This window comes from Palaemon carinicauda, chromosome 18, assembly GCF_036898095.1.
Source record: "Palaemon carinicauda isolate YSFRI2023 chromosome 18, ASM3689809v2, whole genome shotgun sequence".
NCBI lineage: Eukaryota > Metazoa > Arthropoda > Malacostraca > Decapoda > Palaemonidae > Palaemon > Palaemon carinicauda.
This window is the reverse complement of record NC_090742.1, coordinates 343146-364854: the sequence shown is the minus strand read 5'-3', so window position 1 is coordinate 364854 and position 21709 is coordinate 343146. Positions and strand designations below refer to the sequence as shown.

Below are 21709 nucleotides of genomic sequence, written 5' to 3'. Positions count from 1 at the left end.
AATGTTTTGTTTACGTTCATCTCTGATCATAATGAAGAAACAAACTCATTTAGTGTACACATATATGTATAGGTTAGTTTTTGCATCGATTATATTGATTATACAGTATGTTGATTTTGTTATTACCAATATTTTACTTAATTTTTCTTAGGACTTCCAAATGAAATGTTTTCTTTATGACGCCGCCTGAAACGACGGCGTCATAAAGTACTGTACGCTCAGTAAACAACCACGCTCAGAACAAAGAAGGCATTTAACGCGTATGATGAAAGTGATAAATAATAATATTTACAGTAAAAGCATTTACAAAATATGTTATTAGTACAAATATAATTTACTATATCTATATAAATCATACAGTACATACTGTACGTAGCAAAGCAGGAAAACAATTTGAGAGAGAGAGAGAGAGAGAGAGAGAGGAGAGAGAGAGAGAGAGAGAGAGAGAGAGAGAGAGAGAGAGATATTTATTTTGTTTTACATACGTAAATGTAAATTTTAAACAAAAAAAATATGATAGGTTACAACATGTAGACTTTTAAAACCTTCCCTTTAACTTAATGCATACAGTACTAAACTATAAAACAGGCACAAATATTAGAATGTTAGAATATTATAGTAAAAAATAAAGATTGTTACTGTACTCACCACGAAAGAAGTTCAAGAAAAACATGAATGATGATGGCGATGAATTTGCTGCACAGTAGAAATGATGATGATGAAGCTGATGATGTGTTCTACTGTGCAGCCAATGAGTAGTATTTTACGTCTCTTCAGACGGAGGTGTCTTTTCCTGGGACACCTCTTCAACTTCTTCAATTTCTTCCGAAAGCGTAGTAGCAGGAGGAACTGGCTCTTTTTTGCGAGGCTGGAAGAACATTGTGATCGGAAGTTGTTGCCGCTGCTTCTTTTTTCGATCTAAGAGCATCTTGTAGGGAGTGATGATGTCATCGACCTTGTTGCAGAATTGCATCGACCGAACCATATCCTCGTCCCACTCTTGCAACATTTCTTTCACCTCCTTTATATGGTTGCAGACCTTGGCAAGCCGTTCTAGTGTTAAGCCCGTTTCTTCACATTTTCTTGTGTCTCTTCCTGGGTTTCACTCTCTTCTTCGCTTGCCGATTTCATCAGGTCTTCGAGGTCTGCGTCAGTTAGGGGCTGGGAATGGCAGTCCAACAACTCGTCGACGTCTTCAGTCGTCATGTCGCCAAACCCGTCACCTCCAATTATCGCAGCCAACTGCACAGATTTGCGTACTGCAGAGTGTTGGATTTCAGCAGGTGTAAATCCCTCGTCGTCGTAAACAATCTCGGGCCACAACTTCTTCCAGCTCGCATTCACAGTTGCAGGTTTCATCTCTTGAAGTGCCTTCTGAATATTCTTCAGGCACGTGGCTATGGTGTACTGCCGCCAGTACGCCTTCAAGTTAAAATCTTCATCCTCATCCTCTTGGGCAGCATCCACACACGCAACAAGGTCCGCCAAGGTATTCTTCGGGTAGAGGGCCTTGAACGCCCTGATAACCCCCTGGTCCATCGGTTGAATTAATGACGTGGTGTTTGGTGGCAGGAACTCAACCTGAACGCCCTCACGCGACAGGTCAGTTGCGTGTCCACCAGCGTTATCCATAAGGAGAAGGATCTTGAATGGCAAGCCCTTCTCTACGAGATATTCATTGACTTGCGGGATGAAACACTGGTGGAACCAGTTGGAGGTCAGCATCTTTGTAATCCATGCTTTTGGATTATGCATCCAATACACGGGAAGGAGATTCTTATTCTTATTTTTCAAAGCGCGAGGATTTTTCGACTTATAAATAAGCCCCGGCTTTAGCAAAAATCCAGCAGCATTGCCACACATCACGAGGGTAACGCGATCCTTGAATGCTTTAAAGCCAGAGGCTTTGGCTTCCTCTTTGAACAGGAAAGTTCGCGACGGCATTCTCTTCCAAAACAAGCCGGTCTCATCCATATTAAACACTTGTTCCGGCTTGTATCCACCTTCGGCGATAATATTCTTGAACGTCTGGTTCACGTAAGTTTCAGCAGCGGCAGTGTCAGCCGAAGCAGCCTCGCCATGCAGGTAAACGCTTTTCAGGGCGAAGCGTTTCTGAAACTTCGCGAACCATCCTTTGCTGTCGGAAAAACGTTGTTTCTGAGGCTGGGAATCAGTGGATGTCCCTGGTTGAGGATCATCTGCATCATCATCTTCTTCAGCATGTTTGCCGTCGTCGTCTTGAGGTTCCTTTGCAGCAAAATTCTCATACAAGCTCAAAGCCTTTGTTCGGATGGTGTTCGTATCCAAGGCTATGTTCTTCTTCCGGCAGTCGGCAATCCACACAGCTAAAGCACCTTCCATGCATACGATCGTTTTATTACGCGTTGTAACGACTCGCTTCGCTGATCTGCTAAAGGTGATTGCAGCCGTCTTTCTAATGTTCGCCTCGTCCTTCTTGATATAGCGAACAGTAGATTCGTTGATTCCAAAATGGCGCGCTGCGGCCCGCGTAACTTCTACCGTCTTTTAACATATCGAGAAGTGTAACCTTCTCAGCAATCGTCATCATCCTTCGGTGGCGTTTAGGCTCACTACCAGCCTTAGTAGAAGCAGAACGCTTGGGAGGCATTGTACAGTAGGATTTAACAGAAAGTTCAACAAAAAGTTCAACTTAAAACAGTCGCACACAGCACAGATTTAACTTCACAAACTTAAGAACGTCTACTCAGCGATACGCCGTAAGAGAAAGTGGATGACCCTGGCCCGCGAGAACCTAGATGCTGCGGGTTGGAGATGAGGGCAAAACACCAATCACAGGCTAGATAACAAAACTTGAGTTCTGATTCGTCATCTATCAGCGCTTGAACCAATCACAACCCGTCTTATATGATGCGTAGGTTACCAACTCAAAGTACAAGATACCCCGCGTATACCGTACGTACAGTTTTAAATATTAAACTTAGCCGGTGAATATATAAATAGCTGACGTCTCCGACGGCCCGACAGATTCCAAAAAACTCGCGAGCGACCGCCATGAAGGTAGCGGGTGTGCCCACCAGCGCCGACTATCGGCCAGATACCGCATATACTTCTCAACCACTCCAGTTCTTTTCTGTCGGTGTCACCGACAACATTGGTTCCGCTCGCTCTAGACCTCGAGTTTTCTACCGAATTGGTGAAGTACTTGGTTTTGGTTTTATTGCTTTCGCCGTGTTGGATTATTCAATACTATCTTCAAAAGAAATGCTTTTGAAAGGAGAGGAAAAGTTTTTTGCCCTGAAAAGGTGGCCGACCCTTCCCTCAGTGTACGGAAGTGTGTTAAAGGCTTTTAGTAATTATTTATCACTTTATAAATTATTGTTGATATTTATAGATTTACCTCTATATATTTTATATCTCACCCGCCTTTATTAGGCCTCTTCGATTAGCTTTCTATTTATACTAAACATCGAGATAAATTTTATGTTTTTGTTTATATGCGGCCTTTACCTATTCTTTGTAGGCGGTCCTAACTTGGAAAACGAAGTTAAACAACGTTGAACCCATTCAACTTTTATTTTTGTTTAGATTAAAACAGTTGCTCTGTAAGAGTGATGAGATGAATATTTTTAGAAAATATTTTAAGAAATTTATTCTTTGAATAGTCTTCGTGCTGTTTTTCAAAGATGAACTAACGTTTGGTTTATTTATGCTACGCAGTTTGCGCTCTATCGTTACGATAGAGAAAGAGAGAATCACGGTTTCACTTTGCAGAAAGAGTAAATCGATTTTGACGTTTTGTTCATTCTTCTTTCAAACTGAAGTTTTTTAGATACTAATTTAAAGGAACATGTTAATTTTCATTTTCTGAGTCCTTTCAGTTTTTTCCTTTAGTCAAATAACCTGTTATTGACGAAGGGTGAGTGGGCCATTCTCTTGTGAGTGACAAGAGAGAGAGAGAGAGAGAGAGAGAGAGAGAGAGAGAGAGAGAGAGAGAGAGAGAGAGAGAACGATCCGATCTTTATTCTCGTCCCAAGTCTCTGTACAAGGAGTTTGGGAGCGAGTAACGTTGTTCTCGATTCAGTTTTTTACTCTCGTCCCAAGTCTCTGTACGGGGGAAGAGGATAAAACGTTTTAGTTTTTATTCTCGTCCCAAGGCACTGTACGGTGAGAGATTGAAAACGTAGTCCTTAGTGAACTAGTGTTTAGTCTCATCCCCAGTTACTGATCTTTTTAACTTTATATATTACCGTTTTATTCGATATATATGTATATGTTTATTGATTTTTGCATGTGTGTTTCATTTTGTACTAATGTGCTTACATTATACGACTCATTTCACAATTCTAACCTTTTGATTTAAGGGAGAATTGCGTGCTTCAGGTAGAAATCAGTTTTATTCATGTCTAATGTGAAATTATTAAAAAATGCGATATCAGTGAAGTAAGTGCAAAAAACATGTTCTGTGTTGCGGAGGGTTCGTTTGTTCGTGCTTGTCACTTGCCTAGTCCGAGACCTCTTTCAGGCTCCCCTGCACCAGGGAGAAGGAATGTCGTAGGACCTAAGGGAGTGAGGAGTGTAAACCAACGAACAGACGTTCCGTCAAAGGTATCAGACGTTACTCGTCAAGCACGTCCTTGCCATAAGACAGGAGAGACGAAGTTTCTCCTCATCTTCCGATGATTCGTCTCTTTTAAAGCCTGGGCGTAAAGTTTCGAGACGGTTGAAACGTTTGTTAGTTCCTTCAGAACAAGTTCAACGTCCTAGCTGTAGTCATCATAAGAGTCCCGTTCATAGCGATGACGTTCATGTACAGACGTTTCTGCCACAGACTCGACGTGACGTTGAGCGGTAGACACCGTAGACACAACGTGACGTCGAGTGTCAGTCACCGTAGTCACGATATAGCATCGATCAGCAGTCACCGCTGTTACTACGTGACGTTTGAACGTCAGCCACCGCAGTCACAGGTTGATCCGAAGTTAAGTGTTTTGCAAGATATGCTGTTAAAGCTTTCTTCTTTAATAGAAGCTTTCGATCCTGTTCCTGTGCGAAAGGCTCCTTTGCTTTTTGTACGTCACGGTTCTGGGATACGTGATTCGGGTCTTCAACCTTCTAGACGAGCTTTGTTACGCCTCGCTGACGTTATCCCTAGTGACAGCTTTGCTGTTAAACGAGATGCGGAGCATAAATCTCGATGTAACTTTGATCGCTTTGAACGTCAGCCACCGCAGTCACAGCGTGACGTTGAGCTGCAGACACCGCAGACACGACGTGACGTTGAGCGGTAGACACCGTAGACATGACGTGACGTCGAGGGTCAGTCATCGTAGTCACGATATAGCATCGAACAGCAGTCACCGCTGTTACTACGGGACGTTTGAACGTCAGTTACTTCTGTCACGACGTGTAGTAGAATAACATTCTCTGCAGTCACAACGTGACATCGACCCTCCAACTTTAACTTCTGTTCATATACAAGTTGATGTAGCCTGTCAGGCTTTTTCCTTCACGTCATTCTGAATATAAATCTCCTTCTCGCAAGACTTTAGATTTATCAGATGATGTGCCTTCTGAAGAAGTTGATGACCCCCTTTCAACTAATGTACCTTTGGGGAGTCATTCAGAAGAGGAGTAACCTAGGGTGGTCCAACAATCCCTTGTTTTTCAATTATGAATTTCTTTAGTGAAATTTTGTCCTACTCGTTTTGTAACGGCTGCTCCGCCGTCTGAGTTTACTCTTGGCATGACTTTCTTCGACTCCTACATTTACGAAGTCAGTTCTTTCTTGTTCTTCCAAGAGGGCCATGGTCTTACTGGGAGACTGGTTGGTATCCAGGAGAAGTTTAGGAAAGTCTGCTTTTGCTTTTCCTCCTTCTTAATTAGCTTCTCGCTCGGGCGTCTGGTGTGACACAGGAGAAGCTCGAGGAGAAGTTCTCGGCTTGGGAGTACCTGCCTCTGCCCAGGGAGACTTCTTAAGCCTAGTGGACTCTCCTCGTCGTCTAGCCATGAGACGCTCCAAGATTTTATGGTCTGCTTCAGAGCTAGACCATCTCCTGTTAGGAGTTTTTTTTTCGAGCGTTTGAAGTTTTTATTTGTTGGATTGATCCCTGGGAGCCTTAAATAAGAAGGTCTCTCCAGCTGTCAATGTATTGCTGTACAATTATGTCATGCATGAACAAGGCTATCAGGGATGGCTCCAATGATCTGGCAGCCACGTTCACTGCAGGAACAAGGCTATCAGGGATGGCTCCAATGATCTGGCAGCCACGTTCACTGCAGGAGTACTTAAGATGTAAGTGTGCTCAATGTGTTTATTGTCAAGACAAAGTTCACGATGAAGACTACCAAATCTGTCTTTGCAGCAGTAAGGGAAGGCGACTGGATGGTCTCTCTCAACCTTCAGGATGCATACTTCCACATCCCGATTCATCCAAACTTTCAACAACATCTGAGGTTTGTGGACGGGAAAGTAATGTACCAATTTCGAGCACTGTGCTTCGGCCTCAGTCCTGCTCCTCTTGTTTTTACAAGGCCCTTGCAAAATGTAGCAAGCTTTCTTTATTTTTTGAGGATTCAGAGCCTCCCTTTATTTTGACGACTGGCTAATCAGGGCGTCGTCATTAAATCGCTGTCTGGAGAGCCTCTAATGGACATTAGACCTAACCAAGGAGCTAGGTCTCATAGTGAACGTAGAGAAGTCGTAACTTACAGTACTCCATCCCAGACTATTCTTTATTTGGGAATGGAGATACAGTGTCGGATTTTTCGGGCCTTTTCGTCTCCCACAAGAATGGAACAAGCTCTGTTAAAAGTCCTTCACTTGCAAGAGAAAAACAGTTGCTCTGTAAGAGTTTGAACGAGCCTCGTGGGAACTCTTTCATCGCTGGAGTAGTTTATCTCTCTGGGGAGACTCAACCTTTGCCCTCTCCAATTTCACCTAAACCATTGGAACAAGGAGAAGGGCTTAGAGAGTATCTCTTTCCCAATCTCCAACTCAGTCTAGACATGTCTGACTTGGTGGGACAGCAACATCAGACTTCGAGAAGGTCTTTCTCTTGCGATCAAGAACCCAAACCATGTGTTGTATTCAGATGCATCCGATTTGGGTTAGGGAGCTCCACTGGACAGTCTGGAATGCTCGGGTCTTTGGTCCACGGATCAGAAGGAACTCCATTTAAGGCAAGTAACATCTCTCCTTTGGCGAGATTTGTGCAAGGAAAAATGAATGTCTTGGCGGACTGCCTCAGCAGAAGAGGACAAGTCATCTCCATGGAGTGGACGTTGCACAAGACTGTGTGCGAGAAGCTATGGACGACATGGGATCAACCCACCATAGATATTTTTGCGACTTCACTGACAAAGAGGCTCTCGACTTACTGCTTTCCAGTTCCAGATCCAGAGGCAGCCCACATAGACGCTTCCCTGCTGGACTGGTCTCACCTGTACGTTTATGCCTTTCCACCTTTCAAGATCCTAAACAAGGTGCTGCAGAAGTTCACCTCTCACGAAGGGACCAGGTTGACGTTGGTTGCCCCACTCTGGCCCGCGAGAGAGTGGTTCACAGAGGTACTTCTATGGCTGGTAGATGTTCCAAGAAGTCTGCCGTTGCGGATGGATCTCTTGTGACAGCCTCACGTAAAGAGATTTCATCAAAGCCTCCCCACGCTTCGTCTAACTGCCTTCAGACTATCGAAAGACTCTCTTGAGCTCGAGGGTTTTCAAAGAAGGCAGCTAGAGCGATCGCGAGGGCTAGAAGATCCTCTACCATCAGGATCTATCAGTCGAAATGGGAGGTATTTAGAGACTGGTGCAAGTCCTCCTCTATTTCCTCTTCCAAGTGCCTCTGTAGCGCAGATTGCGGATTTTCTGCTTTATCTGAGAAACGGTCGCTCCCTCTCTGCATCCACCATTAAAGGCTACAGAAGCATGTTAGCTTCTGTTTTCAGGCATAGGGGTTTGGATCTTTCTAATAACAAAGATCTCCAAGACCTGCTTAAGTCTTTCGAGACTTCCAAGGAGCGTCATATTTCGACTCCTGCTTGGAACTTGGACGTGGTCCTACAGTTCCTTATGTCAGACAGGTTTGAACCATTAAATTCAGCCTCCCTGAAGGATCTTACCCTCAAGACACTTTTTTTGGTGAGCTTGGCTTCGGCTAAAAGGGTTAGTGAGATACATGCTTTTAGCAAGAACATCGGCTTCTCCACTAATAAAGCAGTATGCGCTCTTCAACTTGGTTTTTTGGCCAAGAATGAACTTCTGTCTCGTTCTTGGCCTAAATCATTTGAAATTCCCAGTCTTTCTGAGATTGTGGGGAATGAAGTTGAAAGAGTGCTGTGCCCCGTTAGAGCTCTTAAATTTTATTTATCCAGAGCTAAACCGCTACGAGGTTGTTCAGAGGCTTTATGGTGCTCCGTTAAAAAGCCCTCTTTGCCCATGTCTAAGAATGCGTGGTCTCATTTTATTAGACTTTTGATTCGGGAGGCGCACACTCATTTAAGTGAGAAGGATCGTAATTTACTTAAAGTTAAGGCTCATGAAGTTAGAGCGATAGCAACTTCAGTAGCGTTTAAGCAAAATAGATCCCTTAAAAGTATTATGGACGCGACCTTTTGGAGAGGCAAGTCGGTATTCGCTTCATATTACTTGAAAGATGTCCAGACTCTTTATGAGGACTGCTACACACTGGAACCATTCGTAGCAGTGAGTGCAGTAGTGGGTGAAGGCTCTACCACTACATTCCCTTAATCCCAATATCCTTTTAATCTACTCTTGAAATTTTTAATCTTATTTTGGGTTGTACGGGAGACGAAGAAGTCTTTCGCAATCTTTTTGATTTGGCGGGGGGTCAAAATGTTGTTTCTTGAGAGCGCCCAGATTAAGGGTATTGATGAGGTCCTGTTATAGGGGTGTTCGCCCTGGATATAACAGCTCCTGGGAGTCTTTCAGCATCCTGAGAGGATGGCTGGGCTTCGTGAGGAAAGCGGACTAATGAGGCAGAGTAATCATCAGAGTCAGCTTCCTTACCAGATACTTATACTTAAGTTTGTTTTTATGAAATATTTGTCAAAAACTCTTGAGCATATACGCCTTTATTGTTATAATACTGGTCTCTACCCACCACCATGGGTGTGAATCAGCTATTTATATATTCACCGGCTAAGTTTAATATTTAAAAATGATATTTTCATTATAAAATAAATTTTTGAATATACTTACCCGGTGAATATATAATATTAAAGGCCCTCCCTTCCTCCCCGATAGAGACCCTGCGGACTGAGAAGAACTGGAGTGGTTGAGAAGTATATGCGGTATCTGGCCGATAGTCGGCGCTGGTGGGCACACCAGCTACCTTCATGGCAATCGCTCGCGAGTTTTTTGGAATCTGTCGGGCCGCCATATCATTATTAATAATAATAATAATAAATAATGATAATAATAATAATAATGATATTAATAATAACAATAATAATTTTATTAACAACAACAACAATAATAATAATAATAACAAAAATGATAATAGCTTTACGTATGTTATTTTATTCTTTTGTAGGATGTGTGTCTCTCTCTCTCTCTCTATCTCTCTCTCTCTCTCTCTCTCTCTCTCTCTCTCTCTCTCTCTCTCTCTCTCGTACGCTTATTCGAAATGTGATTTTTGCAACAAAGAATATTATTGGATGCAGCTACGTACGTATACATACAAAAGATTCATGGAAAAGAAGCACATCCATTACATTTGTAGTACAGTAGTAGCCATCAGCAGCCTTACACCATTCTAATATGGTATGACTGCATCTGATTTGCGTTTCATGTTCGATTTAATTTTACTACGTACTGTATACAGTACTGTATTATTGTATGATCACATTCTCTTTTCGTGTTTTATTTCTTTCTGTGCTGAATTATATATCATATGTAATGCAATGAACAATCAGTAAGAGCAGATATTACTAATTACAGTATTAATGGAATTACAGGTAACAAAATATCGTATTTGGGGGTCTTCAGATTTCGCGGTATTTTCGAAATTTCCGGAAAATCCGTGATATGTATATATATATGGGTTATGGAAAAAACCCGCGAAGTGGTGAATCCGCGATGGTCGAACCGCGAAGTAGCGAGGGTTCACTGTACACCTTTAGATTTATATGATGATGCACCAAACGAAAAGACCTTGTTTGATTCCTCTTTAGTGTTCTTCATTCTTTTCAACTCTTCTAGGCTTAAACCAACTTCAACCCTAGCTAGTCATTTCTGGGTCGACCTGTGGCGCCCGGTGAAAAGTCCTTCTTGTATATCTTTTCTGATAAAACCTTCCAATTATACCAGAGAAAGATAAAAGCATGGAATGCTGAGGTTACAACCCTCGCGCGAGCACCTTTTGGGTGTCGTGTATAAAGCAAAGGCGCGTGAAATCCACTATTCACAGGTTGTCTTCCATTTAGTTAATTCCTTCGTCAAAGGGATGGGCCGATACAGAGGCCCTAGACACACCCCCATCGCCGCACCACCCACGCCACGACGCGAGCGCCATCTGAACATCATCCTTCTTTTTGGAATACAAAGTGTTGAATTGTTTTGTTGTGCTCTCGGTCTTTTTTATCAATCGTGGATTTATTTTGTCATGTCCGAAGCTCCATCTTCACACATTCCAATGTTAAGTACCATAGTTTGTTTTGACAGTATTTTATTGTACCGGGCTTTTGTTTTATATCCAGTATAGTCTGTTTTATTATTCCCGTCTGGCCTTTCATGGCGGCCATTGTTTGTTCACTGTTTGGGAATTCATCTTTGTCTGCCCGTTTAGTTCTCTGTCACTTAGGTTCTTGGTTAAGTCCCTGGCCTTATGCCTTTAGAACCGTTATTATTTTTATTTTTATTTTTTTTGTGTATTTATACTCATGGTACTTTTTGCTAGTAAGTCCAGCCTACGAACGAGATAGCGATTTAGCTTTGTATTTGTTTAGTACCCGCCCCTCCGAGGCGTTCGTCACTCAACTGTGCTATTTATTTTAAGTTTTAGCAGTTGCTATTCTTCGATCGTAGTGTTTTATGGATGTACAGGTTTATTTTATACGTTTATAATAGTGTTGTGTGTTTTTTAGTCCTGTTTTTGTGTTTAAGAGAGCGAGAGCTTGGGGTCCCCGTTTTCTGTTCGCAGTCACGAGTTACCCCTTTCTCTCGTTTTCTTTCTTAGCTCCGGTGGGGGAGCGGATTTCCCGTTTTCCGTTTTGTGCGTTCAGCGGGTTCTCCCTCCCTCACCTCTCCCCCTCTGGGTGGATGATAACTTACGAGTTATTTATTTTTCGTGACTTTTCAATTGTTAGCGTTATTTTGGTCCGTGTTTCGTCCTCTCCCCGTTACGGCTCGGGAGTAGTTATGAACGTTTTCCACTCCGCCTTGAGTTATACTCCGCCATGAGGGATTCTCAATAACTTTCGTTCTATTGTTATATTTATATTGTTTACTACATGGGACGGGCTTCATATTGTTTAGATATGACCCTCCGGTGGCCCTTACTTCGGTCTCAGGCCACGGCCATATCCACAATAGCCTTTGTTATTACAACTGTGTTTGTTATTCACAATAATTATTCAGGACCTTTCTTCTCCCTCCGGCCTCACCGGAGATCGTAAATACGCTTTACTATAATCTAAGCTTTAGTCTTTAGCTGCGGCTTAGCTTTTTATCTTTCACAATTGAATTATTAGCCACAATTGAATTATTCAGGGCATCTCATTATCCTCCGGCGTCACCGGAGGTCGCCCAAACACTTCACACTTATAGTTGCCTTAGCTAATTAGCTAAGGCTCCTTTATTCAGGACATTTCATTACGCTCCGGCCTCACCGGAGCTCCGGCTTCACCGGAAGTCGCCCATACACTTCACACTTATATTTGCCTTGCCTTTAGCTAAGGCTGGTGTTTATATTTATTTTAAGGGCATGTCACTGCATCCCCGACCCTTGGAGGTCGGCGGATTGCTTTAAGTTAATTATCCTTATGTCATTAACAGACATTGGGTGCATTACAAATATACAGACAATTGAATATTAAAGTGCCAACAATGGTATGGGGCGGTATCAACTTAAAGTTAATATTCAGTTGTTTGGTCAATGCAATATGGGTGCTTAGGGAATTCAGTGAGTGCCGGAACTCTAAAATAATAGGTTTTTTATCCCTTATCAGAGTTTCAAGTAACACCAGACTCATGTCTCCTTTCTTTTACAGAAGGCCCGTTGTACTGCTGAAGGATGCTCTGCCTCGTTCAGCGACCCCGTTGAGCATGACCTCTGCCGGTCTCATGCTCACTGCTCCATTCCCTTTATCCAGGAACCGGGACAGGCCCAATACCCAGTTTGGTTCCCGGATTTGTGCTCGCTCTGTTACGAGCTGTCGTCAGTTCTGCTGAATGATGATGTAAGTGGGTTTTCCCTTTGTTCCTTATTTCTCGTTGGCAGACACTAATATAGACATGAATATGATATACACAGTATATTTGGGAGGGCAAACCCCCTCCTCCATCACTAATCACTGCAAATCTTACAGGCCGATGATGTCTCTCTTCGGTCAGCAAGGGCTACTCTTCGTCCGTGGGTGTCGGGCTTTGGCAGGAATGCCCCGTCTGGCGCACCCTATCTCCTCGATGGGGACATGGCCTCCCGTCTCTTCCCAGGCTCGACTACTGCTGCAGTCTCCCCTGACCTTGCTGCCCCTTTAATAGAAGAAGTCAGGGCTACCATTTCCGTGGAGGACGAACCCCTCGTACCGATGGACATGGCGGGTCTGGATATAGACGTAGAACCCAGGGACGAGCAGGTAAGTGGTGCCGAGTTGGTGGAAACCCTTTTCTCTCCTACTCCCTCTCCTACCTCTTCCTTTCTAGGTTTTGATAACTCTAAGGCTTCTCCTCGGGATCCCTCTGCCTCCGTACGACCCAAGGTGAAGCCACTTCGAACTTATAAGACTTCAGCTTTGCCAGTATCAACGTCACCGGTCCCCGGACCCTCGACAGCTCCTGATATTCATATTGCTCCTCGTAAAACCACTACTCCTAAGAAGTCTAAGTCTACCAAATCCAAGAAAAAACCAACGGGTGACTTTCAGATACCCTGAGCTGATCTCCTCCCCATCCAACTGATCAAAGGATTGGTCAGGGATCAAGTTCAACATCAATCTGGTGCAATAACAGAGATTAAGGATATGATGGCTACTCTGATCCGCGCCGGAACTCAGTTTCCTCCCCCTTCTGCCCCAGACGCATCGAAGCTGCCGCCCTTCGATAAAAACAATCCTTGGCGGTTTGCTTTGCATGCTCCATTCGTAGATGGTTCCCTAACTCTGGAGGGCATGGGCACCCGCCCTCTAGAGGACCTGGAGTTCTATCCCCCGGGCCTAGCATTCCCGTTCAATGGTTTTGTACGGTTAAAGGAACATGCATTGGTCCGTATGGACAAGGTACCGAAGGAAACGGTCATATTTCCAAAAGAGCAGGCCCAGGCTATCTGGGCCAGAACACTATCAGAGTGGGGGTGTATTAACTCCAAGCTCACCCCACACAAAGGTTCCTACACTATTTTTACGACAGCGGCCTCCATCTCTTTGCCGCTCATAGACAAAGTCACAGAGCTGACTATACAGGCCATCAAAGAAGGCTCTTCCATGCCGGCTCTCAAGGAGACGGACCCCACCTCTTTGCTTATTCCGGGTTCCTCGGCCGCCTGGGATGCTGCGGCCTCTACCTTCACGGTGGGGAAACTAGACCCGGACTGTGCCTCTACTCTTTTCTCTGAGAAGCTTCCCAGATTAATAGAGAGTCTTCTCAAAACTGAGTTCGAGACCCGTACTAGACTTGCTAGGTCCCTCCAATCCATCACCTCCATGGAGTCCCTAGCATCTCTTTACCCAGAGGAAACGCTGTTCAGAGTCGCCACAAAGAACCAGCTGCTATCCTACCAAATAGATCTCCATGACTTCTGTTCAGCTCGGGTTAGTTGCAGGAAGTTCGTTCTGTCGGAGGCCACCATCAGGCATGAGCCGAACAGACTGATAGCGTCCTCCTGCTGGGGTAAGACCCTCTTCCCTCAGACCGAGGTGGATAAGGTTCTTCAGGACGCAGCGAGGGCAAACCAGAATTTGCAGGTAAGGTGGGGTCTCTCAGCCAAAAAGAGGTTCGAACCCCAGAGACACACGTTCTTCAAGAAGAAGCAGAGGTTTAGTCCTTACAAGGCGGCCCGGGGTACCTCGTCCCCACAGCCTTCCGCGGCCTCGACTTCTCGACAACAGGTGACTCCTCAGCAGGTAGTCTACCTCGCTGCTCCCCCTGGTACACAGCCCAACCCCTCTTGGATGCCCTCACCTGCATACAACCCTGCCTACGAATCCTCCGGTTCCTTTCGTGGATACCAAAGAGGAGTTCCAGAGGTAGAGGACAGTTCCGCCAACGCGGCGGGCCTAGAGCAAGGGGTTCCCGTGGAGGGAGGGGCCCTAAGTTCACTCCCTCCCAATGATGTGATGCCGGTAGGAGGGAGACTTTATCACTTCCGGGATCATTGGACCTTCAGTCCATGGGCTCACAGCATAATATCAAGGGGCTTGGGTTGGAAATGGTCACAGGGATCCCCTCCTCCACCGGTGACCTTCTTCCAGAGACCCACTCCCATCCTGGAAGAGTACACGGCGGAGTTACTCAAGAAGAGAGCAATCAAGCGGGTTCGATCCCTGAAATTCCAAGGCCGCCTGTTTACAGTCCCGAAGAAAGACTCGTCGGCGTTGAGGGTAGTTCTGGACTTGTCGAAGCTCAACTCTTACATCCTTTGCGACAAGTTCCGTATGCTGACTATCTCTCAGGTACGGACCTTACTTCCCCGTGGGGCCGTCACCACCTCTATCGATCTTACCGACGCCTATTATCATGTCCCAGTAGCTCGAAACTTCTCTCCTTACCTAGGCTTCCGTCTCGGCAAGAGAGCCTTCGCATTCAAAGTCATGCCCTTCGGTCTCAGCATTGCCCCCAGGGTATTCACGAAACTGGGGGAGACGGTGCTCGAGCAACTCAGACACCAAGGGATACAAATCGTCGCCTATCTGGACGATTGGCTCATTTGGGCCCAGTCGCACCAGGAATGCAACAGAGCTACGTCGAAGGTACTCCATTTTCTCGCCAAACTGAGCTTCCAAGTCAACCTCCGGAAGTCCCGCCTACAACCATCAAGCCTCTTCGAATGGTTAGGCATCCGTTGGGACCTCTCAAAGCACAAGCTCTCCCTTCCTCCCAAGAAGGTGAGGGAGATAGCTTCCAAGGTCAGGAACTTTCTCAAACACAAACAGGTGTCCAGAAGAGCTTTAGAACGAATCCTCGGCCTACTCCAGTTTGCCTCACTGACCGATCTCCTATTAAAAGCCAAACTCAAAGACATCAATCGAGTTTGGAGAAAGAGGGCGACAATACCTTTAAGAGACAAGACCTCGAAGATCCCCTCTATCTTGAAAATGAGACTACAACCATGGTCCGATCGGAGGAACCTCTCCAAGTCGGTTCCTCTACAGTTCCCCTCTCCACAAGTGACAATTCATACCGACGCGTCTCTGAGTGGTTGGGGGGGTTACTCCCAACATCAGATGTTTCAGGGCTCTTGGTCACCCGCCATGAGACAGTTCCATATCAATGTTCTCGAAGCCATGGCGGTGTTCTTGACCCTGAAGAGAATCTCCCCTCCGAGGTCGACCCACATCAGAGTAGTCTCAGACAGCACGGCCGTAGTCCACTGCCTCAACAGGGGGGGTCCAAATCACCCAACCTGAATCAGATCCTGGTCACTATCTTCACCTTGGCAGCCGACAAAGACTGGTTCCTGTCAGCAACTCACCTAGCAGGAGTCCAGAATGTGATAGCAGACGCATTATCCAGGACGAGCCCACTGGAATCGGAGTGGTCCCTGGACATGCACTCCTTCCGGTGGATACTCAGGCTGGTTCCAGGTCTCCAGGTAGATCTATTCGCGACCCGACTCAATCACAAGCTCCCATGTTATGTGACACCGAACCTGGACCCTCAGGCTTATGCCATGGACGCATTAACCCTGGATTGGAACCATTGGCAGAAGATCTTCTTATTCCCTCCAGTGAATCTTCTACTGAAAGTCTTGCACAAACTCCGCTCCTTCAACGGGGCAGTAGCTTTAGTGGCACCTCACTGGCCAAAGAGCAGTTGGTTTCCTCTCCTCCTCGAGTTGAAACTCCGTCCCTTCCGGATCCCATTCCCCAAACTGACCCAGGTGGTCCAAACTCGGACTGTGTCAGATTCCTCAAGGATAGCCAAAACCCTAACTTTGTGGATTTCATGAAGTTTGCGGCACGTAGGGACGCAAACATCGACCCAGATAATGTCCTCTTTATAAAATCAGACAAAAGGGACTCAACGATTCGCCAATATGATTCGGCGGTTAAGAAACTAGCGGATTTCTTAAGGACTTCAGACCATTCGGTTATGACTCCTAATTTAGCCATCTCCTTCTTTAGGTCCATTTTTGACAAAGGCCTAGCAGCTAGCACTATAACCACCATTAAGTCAGCTCTGAGGAAAGTCTTCCTGGTTGGGTTTAACATTAACCTGGCGGAGTCTTATTTCTCATCTATTCCAAAAGCATGTGCTAGGCTTCGACCTTCGGTTCGTCCTCAAAAGGTCTCTTGGTCTCTAAATGATGTCCTCAAACTGGCCTCCGACACGGACAACGAATCCTGCTCTTATATCACTCTTCTTAGGAAGACTTTATTTCTAACAGCTTTGGCCTCGGGTTCCAGAATCTCAGAACTAGCAGCTCTCTCACGAAACTCAGAGAACATGGATTTCCTCCCTTCAGGTGAGGTACTTCTTTCACCAGACAGGGCGTTCCTAGCTAAGAACGAGGACCCCCAAAATAGGTGGTCCCCTTGGAAGATTATTCCTCTTCTCCAAGATACTTCTCTATGTCCGGTCACCACTCTCAGGGCCTTTTTAGCCAGGACTGCTACCCGATTGTCTGGCCCCTTGTTTATCAGAGAACAAGGAGGTACCATTTCCATACGTGGCATTAGGCAACAGATCCTATACTTCATTAAACAAGCCAATCCGGGATCATTTCCCCATGCTCATGATATCCAATCGATAGCTACCTCCATCAACTATTTCCAGAATATGGACTTTGATAACCTTAAGAAGTACACGGGTTGGAAATCTCCTATGGTCTTCAAACGCCACTATCTAAAGAACTTACAGGCTCTTAAATACCCAACGGTTGCAGCTGGGAGCCTTATCTCTCCCCATTGATCTTTTGTTCTTCCTTTCATCCATCTCTTCTCTTCTCCCTCCTACCCGCCACTCGCACCACGACGCCACTTCCTTTGTGGTTCGTTAGCCCTAAGTGTATTACATATTAGGTTAATATGATTGTAACTATTATTGTTTTCCGTTGTTATAAGGTTGGGATATTCTTAGCCATGTCAGTTTTGTTGCATGTTTTCCTCTGATACTCAGAGGTTTCCCTGTTATCATGTTTGTTTATCCTTACTCTCACTATGCCCTGTGGCTAGTTTATGTTTTATGCCTACTTACCTTAATTATATATGATTTTCTTTACATGGTGTTGTTTCTCTCCCCTTATTAAATTAGTAGTTATTGTTGGGCTTGGAAGGCATTCTCTGGTACATTTTCACCGGGCGCCACAGGTCGACCCAGAAAAGGGATTTTGACGAAGGAAAAATCTATTTCTGGGGAGAGACCTGTGGCGCCCGGTGAAACCCTTCCCCTTATTTTACACGATCCCACCCTTTCCTTTCCAAGCCATCATGGCCAATACAGAAGGATGTTGTTCAGATGGCGCTCGCGTCGTGGCGTGGGTGGTGCGGCGATGGGGGTGTGTCTAGGGCCTCTGTATCGGCCCATCCCTTTGACGAAGGAATTAACTAAATGGAAGACAACCTGTGAATAGTGGATTTCACGCGCCTTTGCTTTATACACGACACCCAAAAAGTGCTCGCGCGAGGGTTGTAACCTCAGCATTCCATGCTTCTATCTTTCTCTGGTATAATTGGAAGGTTTTATCAGAAAAGATATACAAGAAGGACTTTTCACCGGGCGCCACAGGTCTCTCCCCAGAAATAGATTTTTCCTTCGTCAAAATCCCTTAATTCACCACACACAGTTGATTTACATCCTGTATCTAAAATAGCATTAACCTCTCCCCAAGAGTTCATATCTGTTTCTTGAATTTCTCTTAAATAAATTTTCTCCACTACATTATCTCTTAACTTGTTTAAACCTATGCTTATTCTGCACATTACTGGTTTTATTTTCATCAAACTTGTTTTCATATAGATTTTCTTTATTCTGATGATTCTGAGGAGAATCTCTAGCCCAATGCCATTCTGAACTAAATATAGCACACAATGTCACTTTCCCTTCTCTATTTATTGGATTTCTTTCACCTCTCCCTCTTATCCACCTAGTTTTACCCCCTATTCCTTTACCCCATTCCGCCTCTACCCATATTCATGTTTTCAGATCCCCACCAATCATCCTCTTCCTTGTTTCCTAATCCTTCACATATTCATTTCAATGTTTTGAACACAGATTCATACTATAGTTTACCTTGTCCACATGTAGCCAACACCATCTGTTTTTGATTCTCAGTGAGATTTGCCTGTTCCAAAACATGAATACCTTTAGCCTCTCCTTCAAATAAACTTTTTCCTATAGCCTTACTTCATTCTGAAGCTGCGGTCCCATACCTAATTATAAAATCTCTTATCTTTTCATCAGATTCTCTCTATTTTAAGGTTCTTCTTCATCTTCTCATAGTTATCCATTATTGTATCCATTAGATATACCTCATCTAATTTCTTTAATATTACCTTTGAACCATCTATACCTTTCAGTTTTTCTCTATCTATCTCTTTTGTCATTCTAAAGCCTTTCCTTTCAAATTTAATTTAATCTCTATACAGTATCTGGATATTTAACATCATCCCCACATACTACCAACCAATCTTCTACTTGACCTTTCTAACCTTTGTATTCTGACTGTTTAACCACAAAACCTAGGACATTCCTTCCTCCAACTCCATTCTGTCTCCTTAGTGTCTCCCATAGCGCTAACTTAACCAGAGAATGCTGACAACCAACACAGTCTATGTCCTAGCCTATGTTCACTTTTAACCACGCTCTGCTACCACTGATAAATTTAATATTTTTACTATATTTACCTTCTTTATCTGATGTCAGCTTGTCAACACAAAAACAATTGTATCACTAGATACATGCAAACCAGTAGAGACAAAAGAGCCTGCCCACCAGCAATATAGATCAAACACCATGAATCCAATCAGCTGACTCTTTCGCTGACAATCGCCCTCACTAACATCAACAACACATGATCTGACATTGTGACATCACATAAACAACTCTTTTCTAAACTAATTATCGCTATATTGCCTATTTACTTATCATAAAAAAATATTTTCATGTTTTTTTCTCACAATCTGCTCTATATATGTATATAACAACCCTTTCTAATAATATTGTACGTCCTCACTTAATAACCTTTCAACTATCATATTGTACTATTCTAAATTCTCTTACTTAAAATAAAGCATCAAAATAAATTTTCTAACTAATCATTTCCTATTTTAGCTAGGAAAAAAATTACCTTTAGAATTTATATTTTAAAGGTTTCAGGTTTGTATAGCTAAGAAAAATATAGATTTTTCCTGTGTCAACCTCCCTGGAAATCCCATGCTTAAGATCAAAAAGGCTATTTTACTGACTTTACAGGTAAAACTACTTGCCAGTAGTTATAATTATCTTGTTAAATTTTAATTTCCATCCCAGCTGTGCTGAAGTCATGCCGCTGTTAAGGGATTTGGGTTTATGTAGTTAAGAAAAATATGTTTTAAAAGGATGGTTTACATAGCTAGATAAATACATAATACTTTTAAAATTTATTGTTTGTTATTAAAACAACCAGGTTTATTGTGAATATTTTTGGAATTTGTCAACATAATATAATGCATAATGTGTGAGAATTGGCTACAAAATGATTTTCATGTATATTAGCTGTGATAGTAGAAATTACTACATTTCTTTCTCTACAGGTATGGTTTTAACAGTGATGGTCATGAAGCAGTGTATGAAAGGTTATCCCAGCTCCCACCTCCAGGGATGAGACAAGGAGTTCTTGGAATTAATCTGGGAAAGAACAAAACATCTGATGATCCTTTTGAAGATTATTGTTTAGGTGTTAAAAAATTTGGTCCCATTGCAGATTATCTTGTGGTAAATATTTCAAGGTAAGATTATTATTGATAATTATTGTAATTATTGTATATATTAGGATGTCAGTTCTCTTTTTTTCAATGAGATGTAATTACCTGTGACTCTGTTATCTTCATACTTACTACAATGTAATGCTAAAAAAGTTGCAGGGAAGCAATTGTGTCCATGCAAACAAAGATTCATACTCCTTCTATGGTATTTCTCAAATGTTATGTGTTTGTAGAAAAAATTTTGCTAGATGAGTTTTCAATAGTATAGATGATTCTTTTCTATAATAAGTCCTGAAAAGCTTGTTAAGGAGGATTATTAAATTGATTAAAGCTAACTGTTGTTCTGATGACAAGTCACCTTACTTGTCCCTGTACACTCGTGTTTCCGTGTGCCTGTTGCATTGGAGGCAACCAATCTTTTTTCCTGTATATTCAGACTGTACTACCTGCTTTTCCAGCAGTTTCTTTTTCACCTGTTTTTCACATGCAGCTTCTTGACTGCCTCCTATTCTAATGTCAGCAACTCTTATCTTTTCCTATGCGTGCAGTTTCTGTTGTGCATGTTGTATACCTACTGTACTTGCCTTCTTTATTGTCAATGATTGCTTTGCCTGTTTCTACAATTACAGCACATAGCTTACTAAGTGTGCTGCACTTGTACATTTTGCTACAGTTGGTGCTATGCCTGTAAATGTATATATAACTTATACAGTGCATGCTGCTCTTTTTGTGTGTACTGTGTTATGCATACTCTCATTTTAGCCTCTGCTTGTTCTTTTTCCTTGGTACTCTTAGTTATTTCCTTAGCATATGCTGTGTCTGATTTGTCATCATTTTTTTGGTTGCTTTTAAATGGGTCAGTCAACATAGACCTCCTGCCATGGATTGTGACCATCAAGAAACTCTTGCTACATTCACTCCAGGCACTCGGTTTCAGGTCTTCCTGAAATGGATTTTCAATTCAGATGAGATCAGTTTGGATATTTCTTTGCTGTTTGTGAACCAGTCTCTGCTTATGTGGTGAACAGGAAATGTTACTAATAGCAGTCTGCTTCAGGATAACCTGTTCCTAAGAATAACAGCTCAGCTTTCTTGTTATTATCTACTTTGTCGTTTGCTGTAGCTATTGAATTCTCCTGTGCCTCTCTTCGATCAGAAAGCTATAAAAGTTTCATGTGTTTACTTTTGTGATGCTCATGTTCTCTGCTGTTCCATTTTCCTTTTAAGATGAGTTCTTCTGAATGCTCAAACAACTGAGTTTTCTTAATGGAGTTCTATTGAAGTTATTACAAAGCTGAGGCTTCTTTTTAAAAAATACAGTCCAAGTCTATGAGGTGCTATTCCTTTTGGACTTCATTGATCATAATGGGAAATATCTCCCACAAACATAAGGCTCAAAGATTCTTTACTCAATATCTTAAGCAGGA

General features: G+C 43.3%; 1 protein-coding gene across 1 annotated transcript in view; it reads left to right on the top strand.

The window, feature by feature from the left end:
- The window catches only part of LOC137657574 (dihydroorotate dehydrogenase (quinone), mitochondrial-like), a 207377-nt gene that overhangs the window by 92839 nt on the left and 92829 nt on the right, over positions 1-21709 (top strand). The window contains exon 4 of the mRNA XM_068391908.1: positions 20112-20306. Within this exon, the coding sequence (XP_068248009.1) occupies positions 20112-20306 (195 nt within the window). The remainder of the gene's footprint in view (positions 1-20111; positions 20307-21709) is intronic.